This window comes from Cupressus sempervirens, chromosome 8 (genome assembly GCF_028749045.1).
Source record: "Cupressus sempervirens isolate cs-2001-9-10 chromosome 8, ASM2874904v1, whole genome shotgun sequence".
Taxonomy (NCBI): domain Eukaryota; kingdom Viridiplantae; phylum Streptophyta; class Pinopsida; order Cupressales; family Cupressaceae; genus Cupressus; species Cupressus sempervirens.
The window spans coordinates 825,435,495-825,461,768 of record NC_143125.1 but is presented as its reverse complement, the minus strand read 5'-3'; the positions used below and the strand labels follow the sequence as shown (position 1 = coordinate 825,461,768).

Genomic DNA, 26,274 nt, shown 5'->3' with positions numbered 1-26,274 from the left:
AACTAATACCAACATCAGACAAGATACTGGCACAAGAAAAGACAACACCGTGTAATCTGCTAATCAACTCCATGATAGCACCCAAACAAACACTACTACCAAAAAGTGTTAAAGATCTCCAGTCAATTGAATCCCAAACATCAATATAACAATCTCGAGTCCATATCCGTAAACTAGAATCAACTGGTAACTCAAGCAAACTCCTCACCTGAGTAATATGACCAATACCAACTAACTCCACATACCTGTCATGATGAGATAATGAAGTCACAATACTATCTTTGTTCACCTTCAGCTGGTTGGACAAATCATGTGAAGTACTACCAGCCTCAACCTCATGTGATGAAGCATCTAACTATGCCTGGTACTCTTTCTCAGCAAAGTCATGAATGCTCAATGTCTGCTCATCTCTACCAAGTATCTCACCATCCTGCACAACAACATCCTCATAATCATCATCTGAACCCACTACACTGTAGTCACTGCCTGTTGTAACTATACCATCCTGAATACCTATGGCATCACCCTTTGACGACCTATAAACAATTGTCTCAATCTGAGTATCAAGTTGACCATTACTATCAATCTGTGTAATATCCTTTCCCACCACCTCTTGTGGCAAAGTAGAATCTGAGACCTCTATCTGGCTATCAGCTAGTTTCTCAAACTCCTCATGCAACTTCTTGGGAATTGTGTCATCTATCCTGTGAGAAAATATGCCAAATAGAAATCCAGTCAACTTATCCACCTTAGCTGGGTCAGAAAACATGTCATTCATTATATGGTGGTGCTCAACCAACTGTTCAAACAGGTCATGGCTTATTTTCATAAGTTTATCTCGAATGTCTAAATAACCATCCTTTCTACTGTTTTGACTCTGGATATCAATTGTCCAAGATCATGTCCTCTGAGACTCTGTACTATACCTATCCATTCTGGATAAAGTAGAGTGTAACTCCAATAGGATATAACTTCTTCAAACACCAAGAACTAACATGCAAATGATTAGAAGTAGCATGCAACCATAGATTTTGACATGCAACTGATTAGAAGCAACATGCAACCACCAAATTCACCAAGAACTAACATGCAAATGATTAAAAGTAGCATGCAACCATAAATTTTGACATGCACCTGATTAGAAGCAACATGCAATCATAAATTATGACATGCAAGATCTGGGTAGTTGTCAAAACTGACATGCAAGATCTGGGTAGTTGTCAAAACTAACATGCAAGATCTGGGTAGTTGTCGAAACTGACATGCAAACTTCTACAACCACCAAATTCACCAAGAGCTAACATGAAAATGATTAGAAGTAGCATGCAACCATAAATTTTGACATGCAACTGATTAGAAGCAACATGCAACCATAAATTATGACATGCAAGATTTGGGTAGTTCTCAAAATTGAAATGCAAGATCTGGGTAGTTGTCAAAACTTACATGCAAACATCTACAAACCCTCAGGCTGGCAAGATCATGGCTCTGATACCACTAAAATGTCCCTTTTCTGATTTTATATGATATTTCCAACCTTTAATCAGACCTTTAAGATCAAACAACTAATATCACAAAGATCCTCCAAATTTCTCAAGAAACCCCAAATCTGGTATGCCAGAAATGGTGCCAAAAGCTTCACAGCTTCACCTATTACTAATAAATCTGAAAATGGACATTTTTACAGAAATTTCAGCATCATAACGGCCTCCAAAATGACATTTCCAGATCTGTATAGCCTTTACACAACATCTCACAAATGTAGGACAAAAACTATGCTCATCGGGCTCCCGAAATTAACACAAAAATGCCCGAAAACACCACAAAACACTAATAAACTATCTCAGAAGTTTAATCACGTCCCAATACATATATTCAGCTCTATTTTAACATCTTAAAGTTTGAAATACAACAGCAACCCAAACTGATATGAAATACTCTACTGAAAACACCAAACTCATACCAAAAAACAACCCCGAAAACTCACAAATCTGCACTATTCAGCACAAAGGCAAACTCTGTATGAGCATGCACATGGAATGGCTTCAAATTCCCGTCCTTAGCCTTCTTGGAAACCGGAAAACTCCCGTTCTTGGGTCTCCCTGGAAACCTGCAAACTCCCGTTCTTGGGTCTCCTTCTCCACAAGTTTGGCAGCCTCTGAAGAATAACAAAGAAATGAGCAAAATTAAGTTCTGGAATCAGCCCAAAATGCCTCCAAACCCCTTAAAAGAGGGCATAACCGTAACGCACGTCCAAGAGAGGTTAATGAAACATATTTTAATAATAATTTTCATTTATTAGTCCAACGGTTTCCAAAGATTAACCCCCTTTTTCCGAAACTTCACTTTCTTGGGCCTGCCTGCCTTAGCAAAGATTATTATTTTTTAATTATTTGAAAAGGGGACATGACAATAATTTAGGAACATCTCAGTATACTATGAAGGGATTAAACAAGTTTTGAATTAAATAATAGCTGCAAAGTATTGAATTAGTCAAACAAGGAGTCAATTCTCCATAATTGGATGAAATTACCGATTAATATTTGACAATATGCTTTTATGGACTCATTAAATGGGGTATGATAAGTTTTTTAACACTAAATGAGGGGGATGGCTTTGAGTATTTATGGATGGATGAAGTAACTAATTTGTTTAATAGAACCAGTCTAGTTTTTTATCCCTCCCAAGTTATATTATTTTTTGTATCTGACTAGGAAGCTAATTAATATGTTATTACTAACCTCTCTGATTGTCAAGTTAGTGAGGCATTGGTGATTTTAGCTTCCAGTGATGGATGGGAGCATAAAATATTGGTTGGTATGTTCCTCCAGCAACAAGTTTATCCTTGGCATAAGAGGCAATAGATCAAGTGAATTCATGGAACTATGATTCACTATGTAATAATTCTAACGAGGTATGCCCCTTTTATGGTGTAATAATAAAGGACCACAGTCCTGAGCTAGACTGGAGATTTTATTCTCTATTCTTTCCTACCAGTGCTCATTTGAACGGAGGTACTCTGATGTTTGTTATTTATTTTCAATTAATATAATCAAGGCTCCAACCATTTACTAATCAATTTTTAAAATTTTTTTAATTAAAATATTTCATACATCAAATATTGTTCAAACTTTAGTAAATCATAAAAAGGTAAGTATAAAAAGGATAAAAATTAAATTATTTAAATATTTCATAAATCAACTATTGTTCAAACTTTGGCGAATCATAAAAACTTAAGTATCAAAATGATACAAATTAAATTATTAAAATATTTCATAAATCAAATATTATTCAAACTCTAGCGAATCATAAAAAGGTAAGTATAAAAAGGATAAAAATTAAAATATTAAACTATTTCATAAATTAAATATTTTTCAAACTTTAGCGAATCATAAAAAGGATAAGTATTGGAAAAAGTTTAGAATAAAAAAACCTTTTAAATATTCTTTTAATACTTAATAACAATGTTGTGCACACATGTGGTGTTGCATAGAAGGCATGGGGCATACATCCATGATAAATTTTGTGGTTGGATAATTGCTATTAGGAACTTGGGTATAGGATTCAAATAAAAATTTTGATCAGTGGTCATGTCCACATTGGCGGTGCAGACGTTCTAAACAAGGTTTTTGGGCCAGACAAGGTTTCCAAAAAAAACACCATTTTTCTCTAAAAAAAAGCTCCCAACAATCTCTTGACATATGCATAGGCTCTCCTTGGCCATCTTCTCCAAAACTAACAAGTATGGGAAAGGGAAATAACAACCTCAGTCAAGATCGGCCCCATTCAGTCATTGCCCATAAGAACTCCAACTTCTCATATAATTATTCCAATCTATCCTGAGATCCCATGGCTCTTATTAGGAATAATGTCATTCATGTGATATCCATTGTAGATCACATGTTGAAGCTCCAAGTTGACGATTTGCAGAAAAGAGCGCTAATAGGTAATATTTCTGAATTTTTCTCTCATCAAGAGTCTATTTCAAAATGGATTAGTCTAAATTGGGAGGGGTTGGTTGATTCTTTTATTTTAGATGGCAAGGAGGGCAATTTTTTTTTTCCCTTTTTGAGGACAAAGCATTAGGGGACAAGGTTCATGAAAAGAAAGATTGGTTTGTGTTTGGGAGGGGGTTGGTTACCCTGATATGGTTTCCAAATTTTATTAACTTTCAGTAGATGTTTTCATTTATACCAACCTGGATTTCCCTTCCTTTGTTACCAGTAGAATACCAAAATTTGGATATTCTCCAAGCTACAGTTAACTCTCTTGACATTTTCATGAGGATTGATTTATGCTCTTCTAAAGACAAACACCTTGTAGTGAGAATATGTATCCTTAAAGACCTCAAAAAAAAAAACTTTACTTTAAAGATCATTCTTAGATCCAAGTTTGGAGATTTGGCACAAAAATTACAAATTGATTCTCTAGACATAGTAAGTGATAAACAAACCAAGCTTGATCACCTTTCCTTAGAATGTAGGGCACAGTCAGATAATCCAGACAGAGTTTGTTTAGGCTTGTCCTCTCTTGCTTGTAAATGCTCATTGTTCAAGAAAGGGAACAAATTAGAACATATGTTCCCTCTCCAACTATGCCAAATATGGATTCAGATATAGTTTATCCAATGATATTTCTTTGTTGAATGAATTTTAAGCCACTACTAGGAAACAACATCCTTTCATGCTCTCCACACCCTTTCCACTTTCTATCATGTAGAAAAGTGAAATAATTACTCATGTCATAGTGCCAATCAGGGCAATAAGGATTCATAGGCTATGGTTGATATGGGACTAGGTTTGGATCAGACATTGCCCTCTCATCAAGATTCTGTGGCAGTGATTTCTAAGAATTTGGGAACCTTTGAGTTTAATTCACTTGAAACTAGATAGTTTGGTGAGGAAAAGTCTAACCACGTTAAAACATCGCCGCATGGGGCCCTCCCCTTCACCAAGCCTTTCAACTTTGGCCATAGTACATAAAGAGGCTCAAGCCCTTGAAAATGAGTAGTTTCTAGATATCACAGCCTGGTCGAATCAAGTCATAAAGATGTTCCTTCCGCATTCTCTAGCAACAATTACAAGTGTTAGTGATTGGGTAATAAGAACAATTAGTAATCTTATTAATGAAAATGTGCCCCATCCCACACTTCAGTATTGAGAATCTATGATAACTGGGCTAGATATAGGACCTCTGACAACTCCTGTACAAGGCCTCATTGTTTCTTATAATGTGATTTTATCAAGCCTCCCACATAAGCATCGCAAAAATCTCAACACTTGAGGACTTTTAGAGATAGATTGGGACACTTTTATAGACAATTGTATTTTTTGAAGTTGTTGATGAGAAAATTAATGAGATTGCTATGTAGGTGTTTTTGGAATGTAACGAGTTTACAAATTGCAGTTCATATTTATTACTACCAGAGGGAAAGGACAAGACAACTGCTGCTTTGGTTCCTCTATCTATCTCCTAGTCAGATGCAGATGCCTTATGAGTTTTGATAACTATTTTAAATGTTTCATAGTTTTTCATTGTATTTAAACTAAATTTAAACCGACACAATTTATTATGACAAGCTATTGATTTTGAGTCGAAAAGTTCATTTAATGTTCATGCGATTATATTTTTTTGCTAGTTACTTAGGAAGTTGAGCTAAAAATATATACTAATAGTTTTGTTTATAAACTAGTAGTTTTCACATGAAGTTTTTTGAGAATCAATTTGATTTTCAAAGAGATTAAACTATTTAAAGTGTGTTTGTTCCATATTAGATTTCAATTTTTGCAACTAATTTTTTCAATGAAAAAAAACAATTACATTTACACTTGTTTTCTTTACAATGTTTGCTTGTTAATTCAAACCTACACTTCAATTGCATTGCGTTGTTGTACATTAAATAAAATATTAAAATTGTATAATTTTTGAATCTTTAAAGAAGTTAGTCATATTTATATGACTCAATTTTATATAACAACTAAATTTTATACTACCAGTTTTGAATCCTTTTATTTTTACATCTCCTCTATTTTGATTTTAGAAAAAACTGACGACACCTCTTTGTGCAAATGGTAGTTACCCCAAAAAACATCACACCAAAATTAAAAACTTCGAGGCTTGCATCACTTGTCTTTAAACGTCGAAGTCCAGGCCTGCTTGCCACAAGCTCTTGAATTAAACATGGATTAAAAACACCTTCCGAGCATAGATTAAAGCAGCGGTTGGAGGGAGACTGGTTATGACTTGTTGCGTTTTTAAGGATTTTTTGCTTTGGCAGGGCTTTGTAATTACTTTTGGCAGGTTTCGCGGTATTTTTCATTGCACAAGATAGTTTGTGCGGCATCTTTAGGTAAGAACTTTCCCTGTTTCAAGTGGTTTCTGTTTGGAATTTAAACGCGATGCCATTTTTGGTGTGCTCTATTTTAGTCTAAAATAAATGCGTTTCTGGCCTTATACCACCCCTTCGAATGCCACTGCGTAACTCCTCTGCCAGCGAGTTTTCTCGCAACCTAAAAGACTCGGGAGGTCGCTTGTATTATTCATTCTTGTGTTGCTAGGAATGTATGGATACCTGCTAAGTAAAATTTTATATGCGTACATGTCGTTATACATACCATAATCCATTTCATCGGACAGTTAAAATATGGATTTCTCGGTGTCTTGGACATCGTTAAATCTTTCATCCATATTTCATTCCCCATTTTCCCTTTCAGTTGTGTTTTGCTGTGCATCAATGTGATGCATTTTAGTTTTTATTGTGCGGGTACGCTCCAAAGACACACCTTCTATTACGTTTCCATTACTTCTTTCGTAAAACCCTACTTCACTAACCGAAATTTCATCATATTTTTCGTGTCGCTCGTTGTCTATAAAGCTGCTTATACTTGGGCAACTGTTAAGTAAATTGAAGACAAAATTAAAACAGGGGCAAAGAAAGGTGTCTCCCAGCATGCGTTTCGATCTAGAATGGGGAATCCTAGTTCATCACAGCATACTCCTTTTGTCCCACATCCAATGATAGCTGATGCGTGGCAGAGAACCTAAGGAAATTTGTCGTTTATTTTCATGGGAAGCCTGCGGGTGCTATAGGTATCCTGGATTTTACAGAAGATGCCTTAGACTATAATCAGATGTGCCAAAAAGACCATTTTTTTATTTGTTTAAGAATCACTGAATATGAACTGATAAAAAAAAGAATCGTTGAGCATGAAAGTTCTGCACAGTTCTAGTCACTTGGGCTTCTAGATATGCGGGAGACTTTTTATTGGAAGAGGACCATATTGCCATAACATAGAGCAAGATCTTCTGTGTGAGGTTGATTGTTATACGAATATCAATCTCTTTTGATTAGCATTGTTGTCAGATGTGGCTTCCCAGATGATTTTCCCTTTTGGAAATTGCATTGTCACCTGGGAAATCCTCTCTACTTGGTCAGACAGGTGAATATACCTCTACTTAGCACTTGTGCAAAACCCTCATAGCATACTCTGCTGGTAAAATATAAGCAAACAACTAAACATTCCAATCAAAACAAACTATAGAAAAGAAACTAAGGTTTCTATCTGCTAAGTGCAGAAGAAGACTATGCTGGAACAATAGAAACACAGGAAGAGAAGTCTTTGATATTCAAAAAACCAAATTCTCTAGCACTTACAGCCAAGAAACCTCTTTTCAGCCTTCGTATTTTTCTTTTAAAAAACAAAGCTCTCCTCATAAAGGAGAAAGCAGTCCCAAAAAAGGACTGTCATATCTGACAGTTACCACCAAAAACAAAACTTACAAACAGCTTGAAAAAGGAAAAACAGAAGAAAATTGGGAGCCCCACAACTAGACCACCGTTACAAAAATTTTCCTGCGTAGAAAAGATTTGGCAGTTACATGATGGCTTGCAAAGGTTGGATTCTTCTATTTATTGGAAAATAACATTGCCATTGGATGAAATTTTTTCTACATCAACGGTTGCCAATATTGTGCTCTTTTACCTTGTGGAAGGCTAAATTATTTCTCGGGGACTCTTCCCCATTTGGGTTGGTTGAATTGTTGCCTGGGATATCATCCCTCTTTCTGTTGGAAAAACATGAGAGTTGTCCCCCAATGGTCAAAAGAATTCTTTGATGATAATGGCTTCCAAGATTGTGTTGTTTAACGCTTGGGAAATTGCTTGCAATAAATTACCACAGTTTGATGATGATAGTTGTCAAGGTTATGTTCATCATTGTTTGGAAATTGCATTGCTAGAGGACAAGATTATTTGTGGGCAATGGCTACCACAGTATTTTTGGTCCTTGAGATTTTTTTTTTTGTTGTAAGATGAGATTGATGGATGACAATGGCTATTTTGGATAGACACCAACTGCATGATGATTTCTACTTGGTTGACTAAGGAGAGACAAACATGGTAGTAGGAGTACAGTGGTTATACTCCTTTTGGGAAGTTCTGTATGAATATCATTGTGTATATATGAAATTGACATTTGAGGGCAAGCAAGTAGGACTTCGTGGTATTGCAAATGTCACTCCAAGAGTTGTCTAGGTTAAATTATGGAAAGTTCAATCTGGAAAGGACAGTTAGCTTGGGCAGCACAATGTTTGGTGACAACCATTGAACCTCTTAGAAGTTGGAAATCTTATAATGTTGATGATATTCAATCTGTTTTGGATAAATGCAATATAGTTTTTAGCAATATGCTTTAGGATTACCATCAGATAGAGGATTTCAACATATAATAGAGCTCGAGACAAGGTCCAAGCTTGTCATCTATACTCTCTGTTGCCATGCTTGAACACACAAGGAAGACATGGAAAATCCAACTAAAGAACTCTTATACATGGGGCACACTGGCTGAAGCTTTAGTCTCATTGCATTGTTAGTGGTTTTTGTTAAGAAGAAGGATGACACAATGAGGCTGTGCATTGACTACAGGGATCTCACCATGAAGAGAATCAATAATAGGTATCTCATTTCTAGGATCAAGGAATTGATAGATGAGCTATATGGGGCAGCTTAATTGTTCAAGATTGATCTTTGTTTAGGGTATCATCAAATCAAGGTAAGAGAGAAGGACATGCACAAGATTTTGCAGATGTTACTATGTGCAATATGAGCTTTGGTCATGCCTTTTAACTTGACAAATGCACTGGCCACCATCCAATCTTGTATGAACCAAGTATTTGTTGATTGATTGAAAAAATTTGTGCTAGTATTCTGTGATGACATTCTTATCAATAGCAAAATGTTGGAGGTTCACTTGAAGCACCTTGATGGGATACTTGACATAATAGAGCAGCAATTTTTCTTTGTGAAGGAATCTGAAAGTGAGTTCAAATCAACATAAATCCTGTACTTGGAGCATACAATTATTGTTATGAATGGTCAAGTGGATCAACAAAAATTTGTGCAATTTTAGATTGGCCTCTTTTGAAGACATAGACAGAGTTAAAAGCTAAGTTACCCTGGTTCGCCCCTAGACCCTGCCAGACCAGCCTGGGTATGAACTGGTACCTGGTCCTGGTCCAGAGCACCTGCTGGTCCGAGCAGGGTTCAAAATCCAGAGACCCAGTTTGAACTGGCAGTCTGGAAAAGAGAATCTGGTCGAACCAAGCCCAAACAGATCGAACCTGGGCGAACTTGGCATGGATTTTGACGATTTGGGCCCTGCGGACATCAATAAAATGACTTTTTTTGGCAAATTTTATAAAGTTTTGACATCTGTAACGCTAAAAGGTGGAAGGCTTCTAATTTTCATTTTAATCCATTAGTTTAACATGAAACAGTGATACTCGAACTTGTTGTTATGATTTAATTTTAATGTTTTAAATCTTTGAAGTTGAACTTGAAATATATGATGGCATGATCATGATTCACGATGCTATGATTACAAGGTTTAAAGTTTATGGTGTTTTTGTTGTTTAAATTATATAATTTTATGATACTATGCGACATCTGAATCTTAACTCAAGCTTTGAGGCTTTATAAATATGTATTAATATCTATTTCTTACATGGTTTTGTACGAACAAACCCAAATGAATCCAAATCCCTTTCTAAAATATTGCCACATCTGCGAACCTTTTCTTTGGACCCGAACTTGGAACCAAACTTGAACTGGTAACTTAGGTTAAAAGGATTTTCTGGCTGTTGCAGCTACCACAAGAAGTTTGTTAAGGGCTTTTCAAGTTTAGTGGTACCATTGGTAGATTTAATAAACTAGGGAGCCTTTTAATTATCAGATTGGGTATAGCAAGCCTTTGATAAGTGCAAGGAGGCGATGTGCTTATGCCCACTTGATTTCTCACTTCATTTTGTTTTAGAGTAATGATTTAGGAGAAGAGATTGAGCAATTTTGATGAAAAATGGGCATCACCTAGCATTCAAGAATTTGATCTTCAGAATGATCCCTCTGAGCATATCTAGCATGTGGCCTTGGTGTTTGTTCAGATTCTCTCTTCTTCTTTTCACCATTCATTACCTTTTCGAGCTTTCCTTTTTTGCGTGGGAATAACAAGAACCTTTTCTAACTGAATTCAGGTTCAGGAGTACACTAATTCCATTCTTCATCTACTTGGATATTTGCACTTTCCACAACTTTCTTCAACCATTTAAAGCATTGGTATACCTTGCCTGTAGTAGAGTATCCCAAGAAGATACCCTCATCAAATCTTGCATCAAACTTTCCAAGGTTGCCTTTATCTATTCTGATATAGCATTTGCTTCCAAAGATTCTGAAATATTTGATTGTAGGCACCTTTCCAAACCATAGCTCATGAGGAGTCTTTGTATGATTAACTTTAATTTGTACCTTGTTAGAAGATAGACAACAGTGTGCGCAACATCTCTTCAGTATACATTAGGTAGATTAGCATCTTCTAGCATTGCTTTAGCCATCTTAACAACTGCTCTATTTTTCCTTTGAACAACTCCATTCTGCCATGGAGTCCTAGAAGCATATAAATGTCCTCTAATTCCATACTTCTCACAGAAGCTATGAAACTTATATAATGTAAAATCTACTCTATCAAATCTCAAGTGTTTTATTTAAGCATCCATTTGAAATTTTTGAATCCAATTAGAATTCAAATTTTTCTCTTAAGAATGTCAGCCATGTCATTCACGAATAGTCATCAATAAGTAATATGAAGTACTTTTCGCCTTCTAGTCCTCTTGTTCTTGTAGGTCCACATAGATTGGTATGTATCAACTCCAAAGGCCTTGTGGTTGAATATTCTTTATTCTTAAATTTATTCCTAGTTTGCTTTTCCATTTGACATTCCTTGCATATAGTGTTAGCAGGCTAATACTTGGCATGTCTCTTACCACGTTAGAGGAACCAATCTTAATCATATTGTCAAAATTAATTTGTCCCATTCTGTTGTGCCATAGCCAACATTCATTTGTCAGTGACAAAGAGTAAGTTTCTCCATTGTTTTCTTTAGATAGTAGATATTACCATTTCTCATACCTTTTGCAACAAGTTTCCTGGAATCTTTTCTGATTTCACATCTACCTCCAGGAAAACTAGCCTCAAATTCTTTACAGCATAACTGACTCACACTTAAAAGACTCCGCCTTAGACCCTTAACATATAGACATCACTAGCATTATGCTTCCGTCAATACAAATAGCTCCCTTACTACATATAACTGTAGAGCTTTGCTAGAAAATGTGACTGATTCTCTGTCGTATAACACTCTTTTGTCATCTGTTATATGATTTGAACTAGCGGATTCAATAATCCAAGATTTGGATTCTTCTTTTGTGTGTAGAGCAGTAGTTATAGTTTCTTCTGCAAAATATTGACTTCGTATTTGTTATCGTCATTCTCCTTGATAACCAAAAAAAATATTTCAGCATTTGAAACATTTCTACCTTGATCCTCTGATGAATGAGTCTCGATGGAGTAGGAACTTTTCATACTCTTATCATTGCTATCTAATATCAGCCCTTGCATTTCTGTCATATCTATTATAACTATCTTTCCTTTTATCATCAGTAGGTTTCTTACTGTCTTAACTAAAAGGACTTCTAATAGCATATTGTCCAATTCTTCTACAGGTGAAACAGTTGAAGGGTAACTTATCTTTATATTTGTTGGATCCTTTCTTCAATCTTCGAACAAAATTTGTTTCTTCATTTGGATCAGATTCATCATCAGCCTTCTTAATTGCCTTGAAAGCAACATCTTTCTCTCTTATTGGTTTTCTTCAAGTTTAGGCAGCTCAAAAGCAGTGACAACATTATAAATCTCCTCCAAACTGTTTTTCTCCATATCATGACTCTGTTGAATGGCAATCAACAAGGTTTTGTGGGTCTAACTCATAGTTGTCATCACTTCTATTAGCACTTCATTGTCTAAGATTCTACCAGAGCCTCTGATTGAATTGACAATTTCATTTATCTGATGCAAATAGTCTTCAACGTTCTCATCCTTAGACATTTTCAAATTCTCAAATTTGTGCTTTAGATTCTGCAACTTAATTTGCTTAATCTTTTTGTTTCCACATATGCTGCCAGGCTTCTTCTAGACATCAAATGCAGTTTTTCAACCCATGACTTTTAGCAATTCTCAGTCACCTAGATCACTGATAATAGCATTCTTTGCATTTGCATTGTTCTCATGTGCTTTGACTTCATCTGGTGCGAGAGTACCTGATGGTGGAGGTACATAAAATTTTCTGATAGCATAAAAAACTCCATAAAATTTTCTGATAGCATAAAAAACTCCATATGACATAGAGTCCAAATGTGATTCTATCCTTTCCTTGTAGAAAGTATAATTTGTTCTATCAGACTTAGGTACTTTGTTGCCATGCTCATCTGCCATTTCAAATTTGCCTCTAGCAGTTAGGCTTCTTTTAGAGGAACCTTGCTCTGATGCCAAATGTTGAACACTTATGGATACTAAGACGGGGGGGTGAATAAACTTAAACAAATGCTTAACAATTCTGCCACAATTCTTTTTTTCTGTTGATTGGTAAAAAATTCTGCCACAATTCTTAGTTACTTATTGATCCAATAAATAATCAGTAAAAGATATAGTAATGAAAACACACACACACACACACAAACACCAAATTTACGTGGAAAACCCAACATGGGTAAGAAAAATGGTGAGAATTGCACTCACTATATGAAATAATTGATTGCAAAGTTTTAGGCAAGAAGACAAAGAACTCACTGTCCCTAAGAGAACCTGCACATAAATAGATCTGAATAAAGTTGCTAAGAGAGCGCACAACCCCCCAGCAGGCGTAGAGAAAATATGAAATTAAAAGATATAGGACCTTCTGATCAGCTTCTAATAACATTTTTATTTGATTCAGTAATTCACACTTCTGGTCTTCTTTATTTGCATTACTTCATCTTCACATTTGATCCACACAGTTAACAATTTCCTCACACACTCTTTCATTGCTCATCCATTTGCACACATTTATATATGGTGGTTTGCTCTTTGGAAAAATTGGATAAAGGGGACCCAAATGCATCTCAATAAGTTTTCCTTAAATGGTATGATTGATCATGGCACGCACATCAGAATATTGACCAAAGCCGGTCCAAAATGTAATGTAGAAAGACTTCAAAAACATTTTACCAGTCGACTTAATAACATTTCAAAAATACTATATCTGAACCAATAATGCTCAAATCATTTCAAAAAGTTGAGTTGACCAAAAGCTAACATATCGCACTTCAGACAACATATCTTCACCAGAAGCCTGTCTGATCCATTCCTAATTGCTAGCTTGATTGTCAGCTAACAATGCATCATAACTTTTTCAAAAGAACAACTGGAGACCTGAAAATATGATAGTGCAATATTCAGAGTACATAGTCACTGTAAACAGAACTGCAAGCTGCCATCATATTATGTTGAGGAATGCAGACCATTTTCCCAAGACTCGAGAGGTTTTCAAATAAACTTTATTGAATATTCCAACTTGTCATACTTCCATCTTTCCGGATATATCTTATATTGACTTATTATTATAATCAGAACATCAGAATATAATCTAAATATAAAGCATCAACCATCTGTTATCAAAGATTAAGTACTATTTCCTGCATATCAAACATTAGATTCTCATTTCTGCAATGTTGATGTGAGTATTATGACCACTCTGACTTGCAGAATAAAATACCAAGTATTTATCCTCTCTTGAACAAGGAACCATCAAATGGTATACACTTTGACAATGTCAGATCAAATGAAGCAACCCCAAGGTTTGCAATGCGTACAAGCAATTTTATGTTCGATAAAACTTAGCGAGTTGATATGATAATTTTGGTAATCACAAAGTGACCTACTCTATTCTTCTTGAATTCATCAACTTTCCTCGAAGTGGTCGGAACTTGGATTAAACGTACTTGAACTCCAAATGAACAACAAAAGGTGAAGGGTTTAGATAAATCTACACTATTTCGAAGGACAAAGATATCAATTGATGATGCTTGGATGAGTGGATTCCTATAAGTTTTGCTTCGTCAAATGAAACAACTACACAAAGATGATGCAATCTCCGAAGGTAACTAAGAATTTTCAGTTTCTAATCATTCATCCAAATTCCCAATGTTGGCACAATCCAAATGAACATCCACAACTTAAGTACATATCAAGTCTAGACTAACCTTACAATGTGACTTGCATTCAACAGATAACAAAATGTATAAACATGGAATTCATCATTCATCTTTACATTTCTCCATTTCAATCAACAAACTTTAACTAAACTTCGAGAAGCATAAAACATGCAGAAGCAACACGCAAAAATCCACCATATGTCCAATGAAAATTGTATATTAACTTCAACATAGTCTTGACAACAGTTTCTTGTCTCCTACTCTACTCCAACTAATGATCCCTTTACATATGAGTAGACCTTGGCTTTTATAGATCTCTTAGTTACAATGAAGGGCTAAGATTGATTTGAATAAGTGATTTAGATAATTCAAAGAAGCCCTAATTAGGGTTAATTACAACCCTTGCTTAAAAATATTAAATTCCATCCAATAGGAAAATTACTTTGCTTTGGAATTTATATTCTTTTATTTTTAAGGATGAGCCAATGAGAAAATTCATTATGGTAATATATTAAATGTTTTCCACATGTCCACATGTGAATGAGTTTGACTGGATGAACTATGTAACAACTAAAAATTTTAAGGACTAAAAACCTTAAGATACTCATTCATTTTAATGCTTAGAAGGAAACAAACTACATTTTCCATGAAAAGAAAATAATGGAAAATAATTGATTTACTGCTAATTCATAATTGTATTCTCATGAAAAGAATTAAACCACCAACTGAAAGATTTAAACTACCCTTCTGATGTACTAGGAAGAACGATCTCAATAGGATTGATTAACTAACCATCAATACTACACATGAAATGTAAAATACTATTCAACTGCAAAATTTTAACTACCATTTCATATGAACAAGAGAGTAACTGCATAGAATATAAAACTGATGCTGAAGCTGAGATAAAGATGCAATTGAAAGAAAAAATATTAACAAGGTTTAGATTGCAGCATATCAAGAGAAGTAGAAACTGGTCTGTTGTACAAGTCTAGGCATTTGGAGGAGAGGAAAAGCATTGACAGAGTCTTAAAATCCCAACCTTAGACCTAGTGTAATCCCCACTCATTTTCTCCTGAGAATGACCCTACTCTATACAGGATAAGGCACATGTACACCATCTTGTCGTGCCACTTGAGCAACCTAGTGTTGGAGTTGTCAACTACATAGTTGGTTAGACTCTGGGTACCTTCCAAAAGACTATCCATCCGATTATGAATTGTACTGACCTCTAGTGATCATTGCATCATTATTCGCCACTAAACCTACCCAGACCTGGGATTTCCGAAGGACACTATGTGCCTGATCGCCCACCATTGGACTTGACCGAAGAGTTGTCAACTACATAGTTGGCTAGACTGCGGGTACCTTCCAAAAGACTATCCATCCAATAATGAGTTATCTGACCTCTGGTGATCATTGCATCATTATTCGCCACTAAACCTACCTAGGCCTGGGATTTCCAAAGGACACTATGTGCCTGATTGCCCACCGTTGGACTTGACCAACTTAACTAATATCCAACTCCCACTATGAAATGACTAGATTTACTTTTTCTAGTTATTCTAAAATTCTTCATAGTTTTGATGCATTTTTATGATTTTGCAGGTTTATCTATCTGTCCACTTCATATGGACTACACTACTCATCTCAGCCATTCTTGGCTATCCTTGATGATCTATGGTGTGATTTTCCAGCATGCATTATATAATATACAGTTACGTAAAGGAATTTCATTTTTTACTCAAAATTCAAGAAAGAAAGAAAGATCGTGATTTCTGTGTTGTCAGATTTATTTTCAGCCATGGGCGATCTTCCATAAATCTTGTGGACATATACTTTTAATGTCATTGTATATTGGAAGTATAAATGACATGCTCAACCTATTCTTCTTGACACATAAATAAGTTTCAGAAAACATTATGTAACAGAGACGATAAACAACCCATGAGTGCTCTTGGTATGATTGGTAAAATAGTTCAAATGTGGCTCAAATAGTCTTTTTATATTGTAATTAATGGCCTGACTGAACCTTCTTTGTGCATGCTATGAATGATAATCTATTGACTGTTATTGTGACAGTAAAATAAACAATCTTAAAGGAATTACAACCTGAATAAAGAGCTTCTGATTTGTAGTTCACTTGCTCTTCTAGCTTGACTTGGTCGATGATCAGTACTTCAATAAATTTTCTTAACTTGACTTACAGTTTCTGCAATGCTAACCGAGTATGAATGAGATAAAAAGATTCACAATTGCAGATACGAGTGATATAATAAGTGAGTTGCAGCAGCCAATGATTAGCTGCACCTGATAATTATAAAGGAGAATGATCTCCCCTTTCCTTCGGCCAACGTGGAAAAAGAATGAGCAAACTGAATGGAGTTATGATTTGCATGAAAGAAAAGGGTGGCGAAGACATGCAGATATATTTTACAATCTTAACTGATGGAACATGCAATATTGGAAGAAATACGAAAGGCCTTAATAATAAAAGATTTATAGGAGGCTGATGGACTTTTCTTGAGTTAAAATTAAATTCGATATGGGAATTAAAACTTCACCCATACTATTATATAAATAATGCGTATACTATACATGTATACTTCTACACATTATTTTGTGTGTATATATATATACATTATATTACAAAGTAAGTGTACTATGGGTATTACTTATATAATATAATACATCTAACACTAGATAATGCAGAAAATCCAAATTTCAATTTAAAGGTAGTAATTATATTTCATTTATTATCTATGTTACCTCAAGTTTCCGGTACGGGGACAGCAAGGGATGGTAGGACGAGTTTTCAGGACAATAATTCTTTTGGCGATTTTGGAGATTGGGGGGGGGGGGACGACAAACGGGGATGACTATATATATATAGGAAATTTTAAAATATACATTGAAATTTGTAAATATACATGTCATTCATATGAAACTAAGCACAAAGCATGTCATTTAAACATTATAGAACCATAACATACAACATTTGAATGCCATGTAGGAAATAATATCCAATTTCATTACCCAATTGTCAAAATACATGTCAATATTAGTGAACATTAACAATATCATGTTATAATGGTAAACATTGTAAATCTGAAAATCAAGATCTAAATATGCCCAAAGCTATAGACCCAAAGGCTAGAGGGCTGCCGTAAAGTAATAAGTATCAATGTATCATAATTATGTTAATGTTCAACATAAAAAATCATAGAAAAATGAAGCAGATTGTTGCTTCTATTCTCCCTCTACCGCCATGGCTTCAAAATCAGAGCCCTCCTCACTATCATTCTCTATGGGAAGCATAGTCTCATTTAATGGAACCCCAACCAATCGTGGTGCTGTGTCATCTTCATCTATCTAGGCCACATCCTCAGGCTCAACATCCCATCGCAAAGTTGGTGTCTACCTATACTTTGGATTTTGACGATCTACAAGTTGAAGAGCATGATGCACTGTCACTAGCTTCTTCGCTCTTTTAAAGGTAAATTTGTTCCTCTTGATAGAGTGGATATATGAATATGTGGACCAATTCCTCTCTGTAGTTGAGGAACTAGCAACCTGCGCAAGGAGGCGTCTAACAAATATTTTTAACTCAGGTCTATCCAACCTTGCTTGTGGCTTACCCAAGTTTGGGCCACGAAGGTTGGTGAAGTCAAAGAACTATGCACAAAGAGTAGAGGCATCTTGAGCTGAATACATCTTATTAATTGCTCTTGTGAAGCCATCCAATACCTCAAGATCACTGCATGGGAGGCCCCTTCTACCCAATTGTGCATACCATTTGGGATTTAGAGCAAAGGCTGCCATATGAAGCAGGGTATTCATCATGTTCCACCTCCGTGTCACAATAGGCCTAATATGCTCCTCATAAAACCCCAATGTAGGATCCTTTGCTCAACAACTCTCTTCATCTTCCCAACATGTTGTCAATAGTCTCATAGATCTCTCCCAAACTAGGAGCCTTAATATTATCATATCTAATGACATCTACAATGGGTGCTATGACAGAGCAAATATATCTGCAAGATCAAAAATTAAAATCAGAATTAGAATTTTGAAGAATTTTAAGACTGTTAATAGGAAAATCAGCAAGCAAAAGACTAACATAAAAATCAGCAACTTACCTTATTGTGGACCACCAACTCTCATCAAGGATCCTTTACTTCACTGCTTTTCCTTCAGAGGACTTAGAATTAGACCATCGTCCCCACTCTGGATTCACCACCATCAATTGAAGGGCCTCATACACCTCAATCATCCTCTCCATCAAGATGAAATATGTGTAATACTTATAGCAACAATTATAATTTATGATTAAAAGCATCACGTGTAAGTTTGTAACACTTATAAATAATTTTTTAAAATAACTTAAAGCTAAAACAACTAAAAATAAACTATAATTAAAATTGACATACCTTGTCTTGGCTGGTTTGAAGAACTTCTGAAGAACCTGAATAGAGAAAATGAAGTGTGGTGGTTGCAAATAAACATTTGCACTTCTCTAGCTTCTATTATCGGCTATTTCACCCATTCAATCTTCCCTATATCCTTCAATGCATTGTTCAAGGAATGAACACAACAAAGGGTCCAAAAGATGTGCTTATAAGCCCCCTCTATCATCATACTAGTTGATTTGCACACAGGTGTAGAATCTGTGATAACTTGTACAACACTAGATGACTCAATCTCCTCTATGACACCTCTCAAAATGGTGAACTAGAATTTTGCATTCTTCTTTCTTGAATAGTCTATGGCTTTCAAAAACTAAGAACAAGCAGGCGATGTGACAATGATATTGATGAGTGGCCGATGTCTAACATCGGTCCACACATCCGTCACAATAGAGCAGCCCGTCTTAACCCAAGTGCATTTCATATCCTCAAATAACAAAGAAACCTTTGAGTACTCTTCATCTAGGATGGTGGTTTGTAGCTTATGCTCACTAGGGGGTACAAATGAGGAATTCATGCTCAATATATCTTTCACCATTTGTTTATAATAAGTGGAACGGGTTGCATGATATGGGATACCATTAACAACAAAGAATTTACCAATGGATGCCTCACTTTTCTTTTGCTTGTGAATTAAACATACTTTCCACCGAGCCCTTCTCACCGCTACTCATCTTTCTCTTCACCCTAGACTCAGTAGGGCTGCGTACCAATGGCGGATGACATATGCCTAGATGATTGTGAGGGAATAGATAATGATGTCACTGTCAAATTGTGCCCCTCCATTTTAGCCTCTAAGTGCAATCTTTGGCATTCTAATTTTTGTTTATTAATCAAGTTAGGACAAGCTTTGACTCTTTGGCATGAAAAATGTAAAAAGTGTGACTTCATGCTTGTATAGTTGCCCATAAAATCATCAAAGACAAACATGGCAATCGCACACCCTAGTCCCTCCTTTTGCCCTAGGTGTGACATATTGGAAAAGAGGTTTTTTTGCATTGAAAGGACCCTTTTCAGAATTCTTCATAATGGTGGAAGGGCATTTGAAGGGCATTTAAACAAATCAGAATTCTTCACTACTAGCAACATCAACCCCAACCACAATTTATTCCTCATCACTACTACTACAAGTACTCCCACTACTACTCATTGTGCTTTGTTTTGAGGTTTAAATATGCAATAGATATATGAGCTGAAACAATGAAAAAAACAAGAAAAAAACAAACTTTGCAAGTTGCAAATCTATTTAAAAAATGATAGATGGAAGCATAAAGAGTTCCATACTTGGTGCACAAAATGGAAGATCAAACCCTTGGTCAAGCTCTTGGAAGCAAAAATATCACCTCCTATTTTTGCAAAATGAAAACTCTAGCTAGCTGCAATACAAAATGAAAACCAAACAAATGAAAAAACAACTAAAATGTGGTGAGTTTAAACCTTTTAGGACATTTGAAGGGGTGGGGCCAACTTGGGCGACTTAGTTGGGAGGCTTAAAAATGTTTTTTAATGTTCACTTTTAAAACTTTTTGCATACAAAAAAAGGGGGACGGTCAGCCGTACCTGGTATGGTTGGGGGTCGTCTAGACGTCCCCTTTCTGTACTAGGTATGGCCGGCCGTCCCCCTTTTTTTCCCCAGGCATCCCCAAGTTTTAGAGAGGTCCCTTGCAAATTTACCTTTTTTGGGGACGGCTAGGGGATGTCCCATACTCGTCCCCCTGTCCCTGGGACGTCCCTCTCTGAAAACTCCTGAATTTTGGCCGGGTACGTGTCCTCGGGGAACATAGTTTATTTTTTTTATGTAAACATAAATAATTTTTAAAAAATTTGATGACATAGTCAGCTCAGAGTGGAAGCTTGGTATTATTTGTTCTACCCTAGTCTGCTTTTCCGTGGCCAAAGTGGTTTTGAGGAATGCTTGACAAAATTGGTGGCAGCTTGGTGTTTGTACCCTAATCCCTCTTTGTCAATGCTTTCCCCCTTTGTTGTGCACTTGTAAAAGAAAAATAATGTAGTGAAAGTACAGTCCGAATAAATTCCAATGCCAATAATATAATCTTAACAAATATCCAGCTTAACCAGCCATTTCCACTTCACATGAAATCATAACAAATAACCAATTTAACCAACCATTTGCACTTCACATGAAATCTCAATGGCTATAATATATTTTCAAAACATTTTTAAATTAAAATAAAATATGGGATGTAACAAACTTGGACACATCGACTTGAAATTATTCGATATTTTGAAGATGAGTGGATGCCACCTCAATATGCATATCCGTATCTTTGATTTAACACCCACTTTTTCATCATCGTAAAGAAGTCTCTACATCCTGAGCAATCTCTTGATACTTGACATTTTGAAGCCTTCGATTAATTGTGATGGTGTTGGTTCATATTCCTAGATCACTTCATCTTTGTGAATGTTGTTCATCCTCGTCATTTTTGTATCTTTTCTTTGAACTGTCCTTGACATTGTGCTTATATAAATATCTTGCCTTGTTCCTTTTTCATGTCTTGAACTTGTCGATGTTCATGTTGTTGGAACCTTCTAATTGATCTTGGATTTCCAAAGGAAATGCAAGAGATAATGATAATCTTCTTCATTCGTGGAACTTGTTGTTTTCCTTGCTCTTTGAATTCTTCTTAATGTGATCTTGTCTTCAAATTCCCTTCTTGTCGTTGAACTCAAACTTGCCCTCGTGTCTTTCCTTCATGACAACTTGATTTTGAAATTGCAATCCCAATCCCTTCTCTTATTATTGCCTCCTTGAAGTTGCAAATTCCTTCCTTCTTCAAGGTACTTTTGATGTTGCAATGGTTCTTCACACTTGATCCTTGAATTTCCCTTCATGCATTTGCTTGAGCATCAACATCGTTTGAACTTTCCTTGCACTATCTTCAGTCTTTGATCCCAACATGTTCACTGTTCCTGTATGAAGCTCAAAATCAGTAAACTTTGATGACAATTGAAATGCTCTAATAAGTCAAATGTCTATCCCAAATTTGTTCAAGTTCTGATTTATACTAATTAGTTTCAAAACTGAGTAATAAAATCAGAACATCTGGACAGCATACTGAGACTGGAGCACATCCACATCTAGTGTGGAGCCTGCTGGTGTGCATGCAGTCCGGTATCTTGGTATTTGGTACAAGAATGTAAGATTGTAGCATAGACTTGCTGCCATTGGTAAGGTTACTAAGTCACTACTGTTAGAGTTGGAAAGAGGTTTCTTGGTAAATTAAGACTGTGTTAAGATGTAATAAGAATGATAGTAGAAAACAAATATAGTGGTAATCAAGGAAGGTTATTATGTTTTGCCACTGGTAAGGTTATGAAGCCAATACTTCTAAGTTGGGAAGAAATTGCTTGGTCAATTAAGACTGTTAAGATCTAATAAAAATGACAGAAAAAAACAAATCTACTGGTAACTAAGGGTGGTTATTACAGAATATGAAGTTTTGATAGTTGAAGCAGAATATGAATCATTGTGGTTCCTACCTGACATCTTGTTTTCCTCCCTCTTTGCATATTAATATACATAGCTGGTCTTGGTAGGATGTGTGCTCTCATAGATGTTGCACAAATCTAGGACAATACAGTTTTATTATTCAGTTCTAATCTGTTTGTCGAATATCTTCTCTGCTTTTCATTTTAATGTTGCACTTTGCATATTTGTAATGCTATCTTAAACATAAATTGTTTAGGCACATAACCTAACTGAAATTCTTCCGTTGCATTATCTACCGGGTTCTATCCTGGCCCTCAGATGGTTTGTTTTCTCTTTCACATAGATGATTTGTGTATATTTGGATTGTTTCTATTCCTTACTCAAAGATGCAATTTAAGTTCCGATTGCAAGCAAATGAAATATATTTTCTAAATGAGCAAAATTGTAAGTTTTATAATAAATATGTAAACAGTAATACTTACTTGGATGACACAGTTTAAAAACTTTTTTGTCCAAAATTATTATGCTTTTATCTTTTTACAAACAGGCAAAGGCATGCTTTTAATAGCTTGGTTGATCTTTATGAATATTTATACTTGTGAAATCATTTCAATCCTAATTACACTATTTGTAACATATTATTTATTTTTTGATGTTCTAAATTAATCTATCACATTCTCAGGTCTTAATGGTCCAGACTTTCAGATCTTATGCAGAGTCATTTTTGAAATGTTAATTTACCTTCAGATTATATTTTCAAAATAGGAGGAAGCAGATACTTATAAAGCAGAAATGCTTCCCATGCTACCTGAAAATAAGACTACATTTGGGCGTCGGATAAAAGAAGGTGATTTAGTCATTGTCTATGAGAGACATGACCATATGAAAGCTGTCACTGTAAACAGCGGGGCACAGTTTCAGAACAAATTTGGTGTGTTTAAACACTCAGATTGGATTGGAAAGCCTTTTGGAAGCAAGGTCGTCAATAAAAAGGGTGGTTTTGTGCATATATTGGCCCCAACACCTGAGCTTTGGACACTTGTGCTAAGTCACAGGACACAGATACTATACATAGCAGATATCAGCTTTGTTATCTTATTTTTAGAAATCTATCCTGGTTGTGTGGTAATGGAATCTGGTACTGGAAGTGGGTCACTCACTACTTCACTTGCACGGGCTGTTGCACCTTCGGGTCAGGTTCATACCTTTGATTTCCATCAACTCCGGGCAAATTCTGCAAGGTATAGCTGGTTTCAAACCTTCTAAACTTATCTAACCTTTAGTAGATTAAACAGTAATGCATACGAGGTTCGCAGTAACTTACTGTTTTATTTCCTTTTCATTCTCAGGGAGGACTTTGAAAAGAATGGCTTGAGCAGTCTTATAACAGTAGAAGTTCGTGACATTCAAGGCACTGGATTCCCAAATAATTTTTGTGGCGAGGTTGATGCTGTGTTTCTAGATCTTCCTCAACCATGGTTGGCTCTTGCCTCAGCAGCAGAGGTATTAAAACCTGATGGAGTTTTATGTTCATTTTCTCCTTGCATTGAACAGGTGCAGCATACATGTGAAGTTTTGACCAGTACGGCTTTTACAGGTTAGTCTTTTTCTGCAAGCGGACTGTCAAATGTAGTTCCCCTAAGAAAATTGATATAAGATGGACCATTTCTGATCATTGATTTAATTATATCTCAAGTTCACAATATAATCTATGTATGAGTCTAGAATTTTAACAAACTTCTGCTCCTTTCAGGGCTAGATATTAGTTATAACTTATCTTCTACCATTATCTTTTTCTCACTAAGAAATTGTGCTTTTCAAATTTGATAATTGACCATAATGTCTTAATGTAGATGTCCGGACCTTTGAGATCCTCCTCCGCACATACGAGGTTCGTGAACATTCATTTACAAAAATGACAGAAGAGCAATCATCTGATGCACATGGTTCCTTCAGTTCATTGCCTTGTAAGAGGCTCTGTTCTGAAATGTCAAAAGATAACAGCTCGAGTACAACGAGTGAGAGAGGAGCGACACTGAAAAATGAGGTGGTCCGTATGGTTGTGGCTAAACCGAATCCAGAGACAAAAGGTCACACTGGGTATTTAACCTTTGCTCGGCGTGTTGTTTAGACCTACTTGCAGCACACTCTTGAAGGATGCATTCAAATATGTTTAAATTTTGATGAAAGAATTTTTTAAATGATGTATTGAATATGAATGTATCAAAATTTTGATGTCAAAGCCTCACTTAGAATGTGAGTTCGATATTTATGCTTACACGGTTGCCATCATGATTGGTGCAAGTAATCATGAAGGCACCACATGATAGACCACATAGTATCAGAGAATTTGATTTAGTTTGATAATTATGTTGGCTGACAGCTTACCTATGATTTCCATATTCTGGGTTTGTATGATCTGTGCAATGTGTTGTACTTACTCTTAAAAGATACTCATCTTTTAATGTTGGTTACATAGCAAGTGATAGGAATCCTGTATATCAAAATTACTGCTATGTTTCATGCCGCTTTCATAAACCCTTTTTCGGTATTTTGCAAATGTTCCACAAGGGAAAGGTGACACAAATCACTGTATCGAATTTTATATGTTGAATCTCCTTGTTGACTTCTAATCTCTTTCGTTGGATGATGTATCTGTGATTACCTGGCCAAAAAAGTAATCTAAAACAGATGTTAATTTAGATCTTGCAAAATGCTTATTGGGGTTTGAGAATGTTGGGGTACATATGGCACCATAACACAGACACACACAGACACACACAGACACACACACATAGAGAGACATGCACACACGCACACACGTGCGCATTTGTTCGTTATACAAGAACAAACACTGCTTCATTGTCTAAACCTTGAGCTTCAAATTATGCTAACTAAATAGTGATTAGGTATGTTTATATCTCTACCACTTTTTATCCAAAGATCAAAGATCTCCCTCTCGTACAAGCACATGTAGCATATGAAGGAAACCGCCCAAATAGTAGACCAATAAGAGTGAATGATATAACTATATATAGTAACAGTTGCACGTTTTTGTATGTGCAACGATAAGTCGATAGGAGTGATATATTTGATAGGGATGAAAAGATGACATAAATATTAATGAGGTTTTGATCAAAGGAATAGACTTCAACACGACATAAAATATAATAATTTGAATTTCATAAAATTAAAATGAACAAGAATAAAATTTTGAGAATACATGATTGAAAGTGAAATCTTAAATTAATAGTATGGAAGAGCAACATTAGCCCAACATGCATGTTTAGATCTAGTGTATTATTTCTAAAGACATTTGTAACAAATTTATTTTAGATTGACTCAAAAATGCTGTGAAAATTTGAGAGAAACTTATTATTGCAAAATAACATATTATTGATAAGCTAAAATTTGCATATCCATGCAAATTCATATGTATACGTATGCAAATGATGTTGAGTTTGACTCATTTATGTAGCCTTTGTCTCTTTCTACACAAATTAATTTGATATTTTTAGCCCCAATTTATCGACATAAGTATTGTAAATAGTTGGATATTATTCAATTAATTATATAAATATGTATATATCAATCCTAAGATTATCTTTGTCCTCCTAGGATTATCTTTGTGACCATGAACTCTATTATATTTTTTCCTTGAGTTGATTAAGTACACAATTTTAAAAATGTGATGATATGTGTGAGTATTTATGAAATTTAGTTCACTTTTATCATCCAAAGATCTTATCTTTGATATTGTATTCACATAATTTTGTA

General features: G+C 35.4%; 1 protein-coding gene across 3 annotated transcripts; it reads left to right on the top strand.

The window, feature by feature from the left end:
- Positions 1–6,044: 6,044 nt before the first annotated feature.
- Positions 6,045–24,912, top strand: LOC149544943 (uncharacterized). Of its 3 annotated transcripts, XM_089795490.1 has the most exons (5): positions 6,093–6,349; positions 16,186–16,294; positions 23,180–23,738; positions 23,847–24,094; positions 24,351–24,912. In XM_089795490.1, exons 3-5 carry the CDS (start codon positions 23,290–23,292, stop codon positions 24,626–24,628), a joined length of 975 nt encoding a protein of 324 aa, XP_089651616.1. In that variant the 5' UTR covers positions 6,093–6,349; positions 16,186–16,294; positions 23,180–23,289; the 3' UTR covers positions 24,629–24,912. The 3 variants fall into 3 exon arrangements, with proteins under 3 accessions (XP_089651615.1, XP_089651617.1, XP_089651616.1); XM_089795489.1 differs by lacking the exon at positions 16,186–16,294 and having other exon boundaries at positions 6,045–6,349; XM_089795491.1 differs by lacking the exon at positions 16,186–16,294 and having other exon boundaries at positions 6,065–6,349; positions 23,263–23,738.
- The last annotated feature ends 1,362 nt before the right edge of the window (positions 24,913–26,274 follow it).

What these genes read in the sequence shown, in the direction of transcription:
- LOC149544943 (XM_089795489.1), top strand. Translation starts at nt 23,290, where the DNA reads ATGCTTCCCATGCTACCTGAAAATAAGACTACATTTGGGCGTCGGATA. An exon ending in CTCCGGGCAAATTCTGCAAG is followed by an intron (nt 23,739 to 23,846) that starts GTATAGCTGGTT and finishes TTTCATTCTCAG; the next exon opens with GGAGGACTTTGAAAAGAATG. An exon ending in GACCAGTACGGCTTTTACAG is followed by an intron (nt 24,095 to 24,350) that starts GTTAGTCTTTTT and finishes GTCTTAATGTAG; the next exon opens with ATGTCCGGACCTTTGAGATC.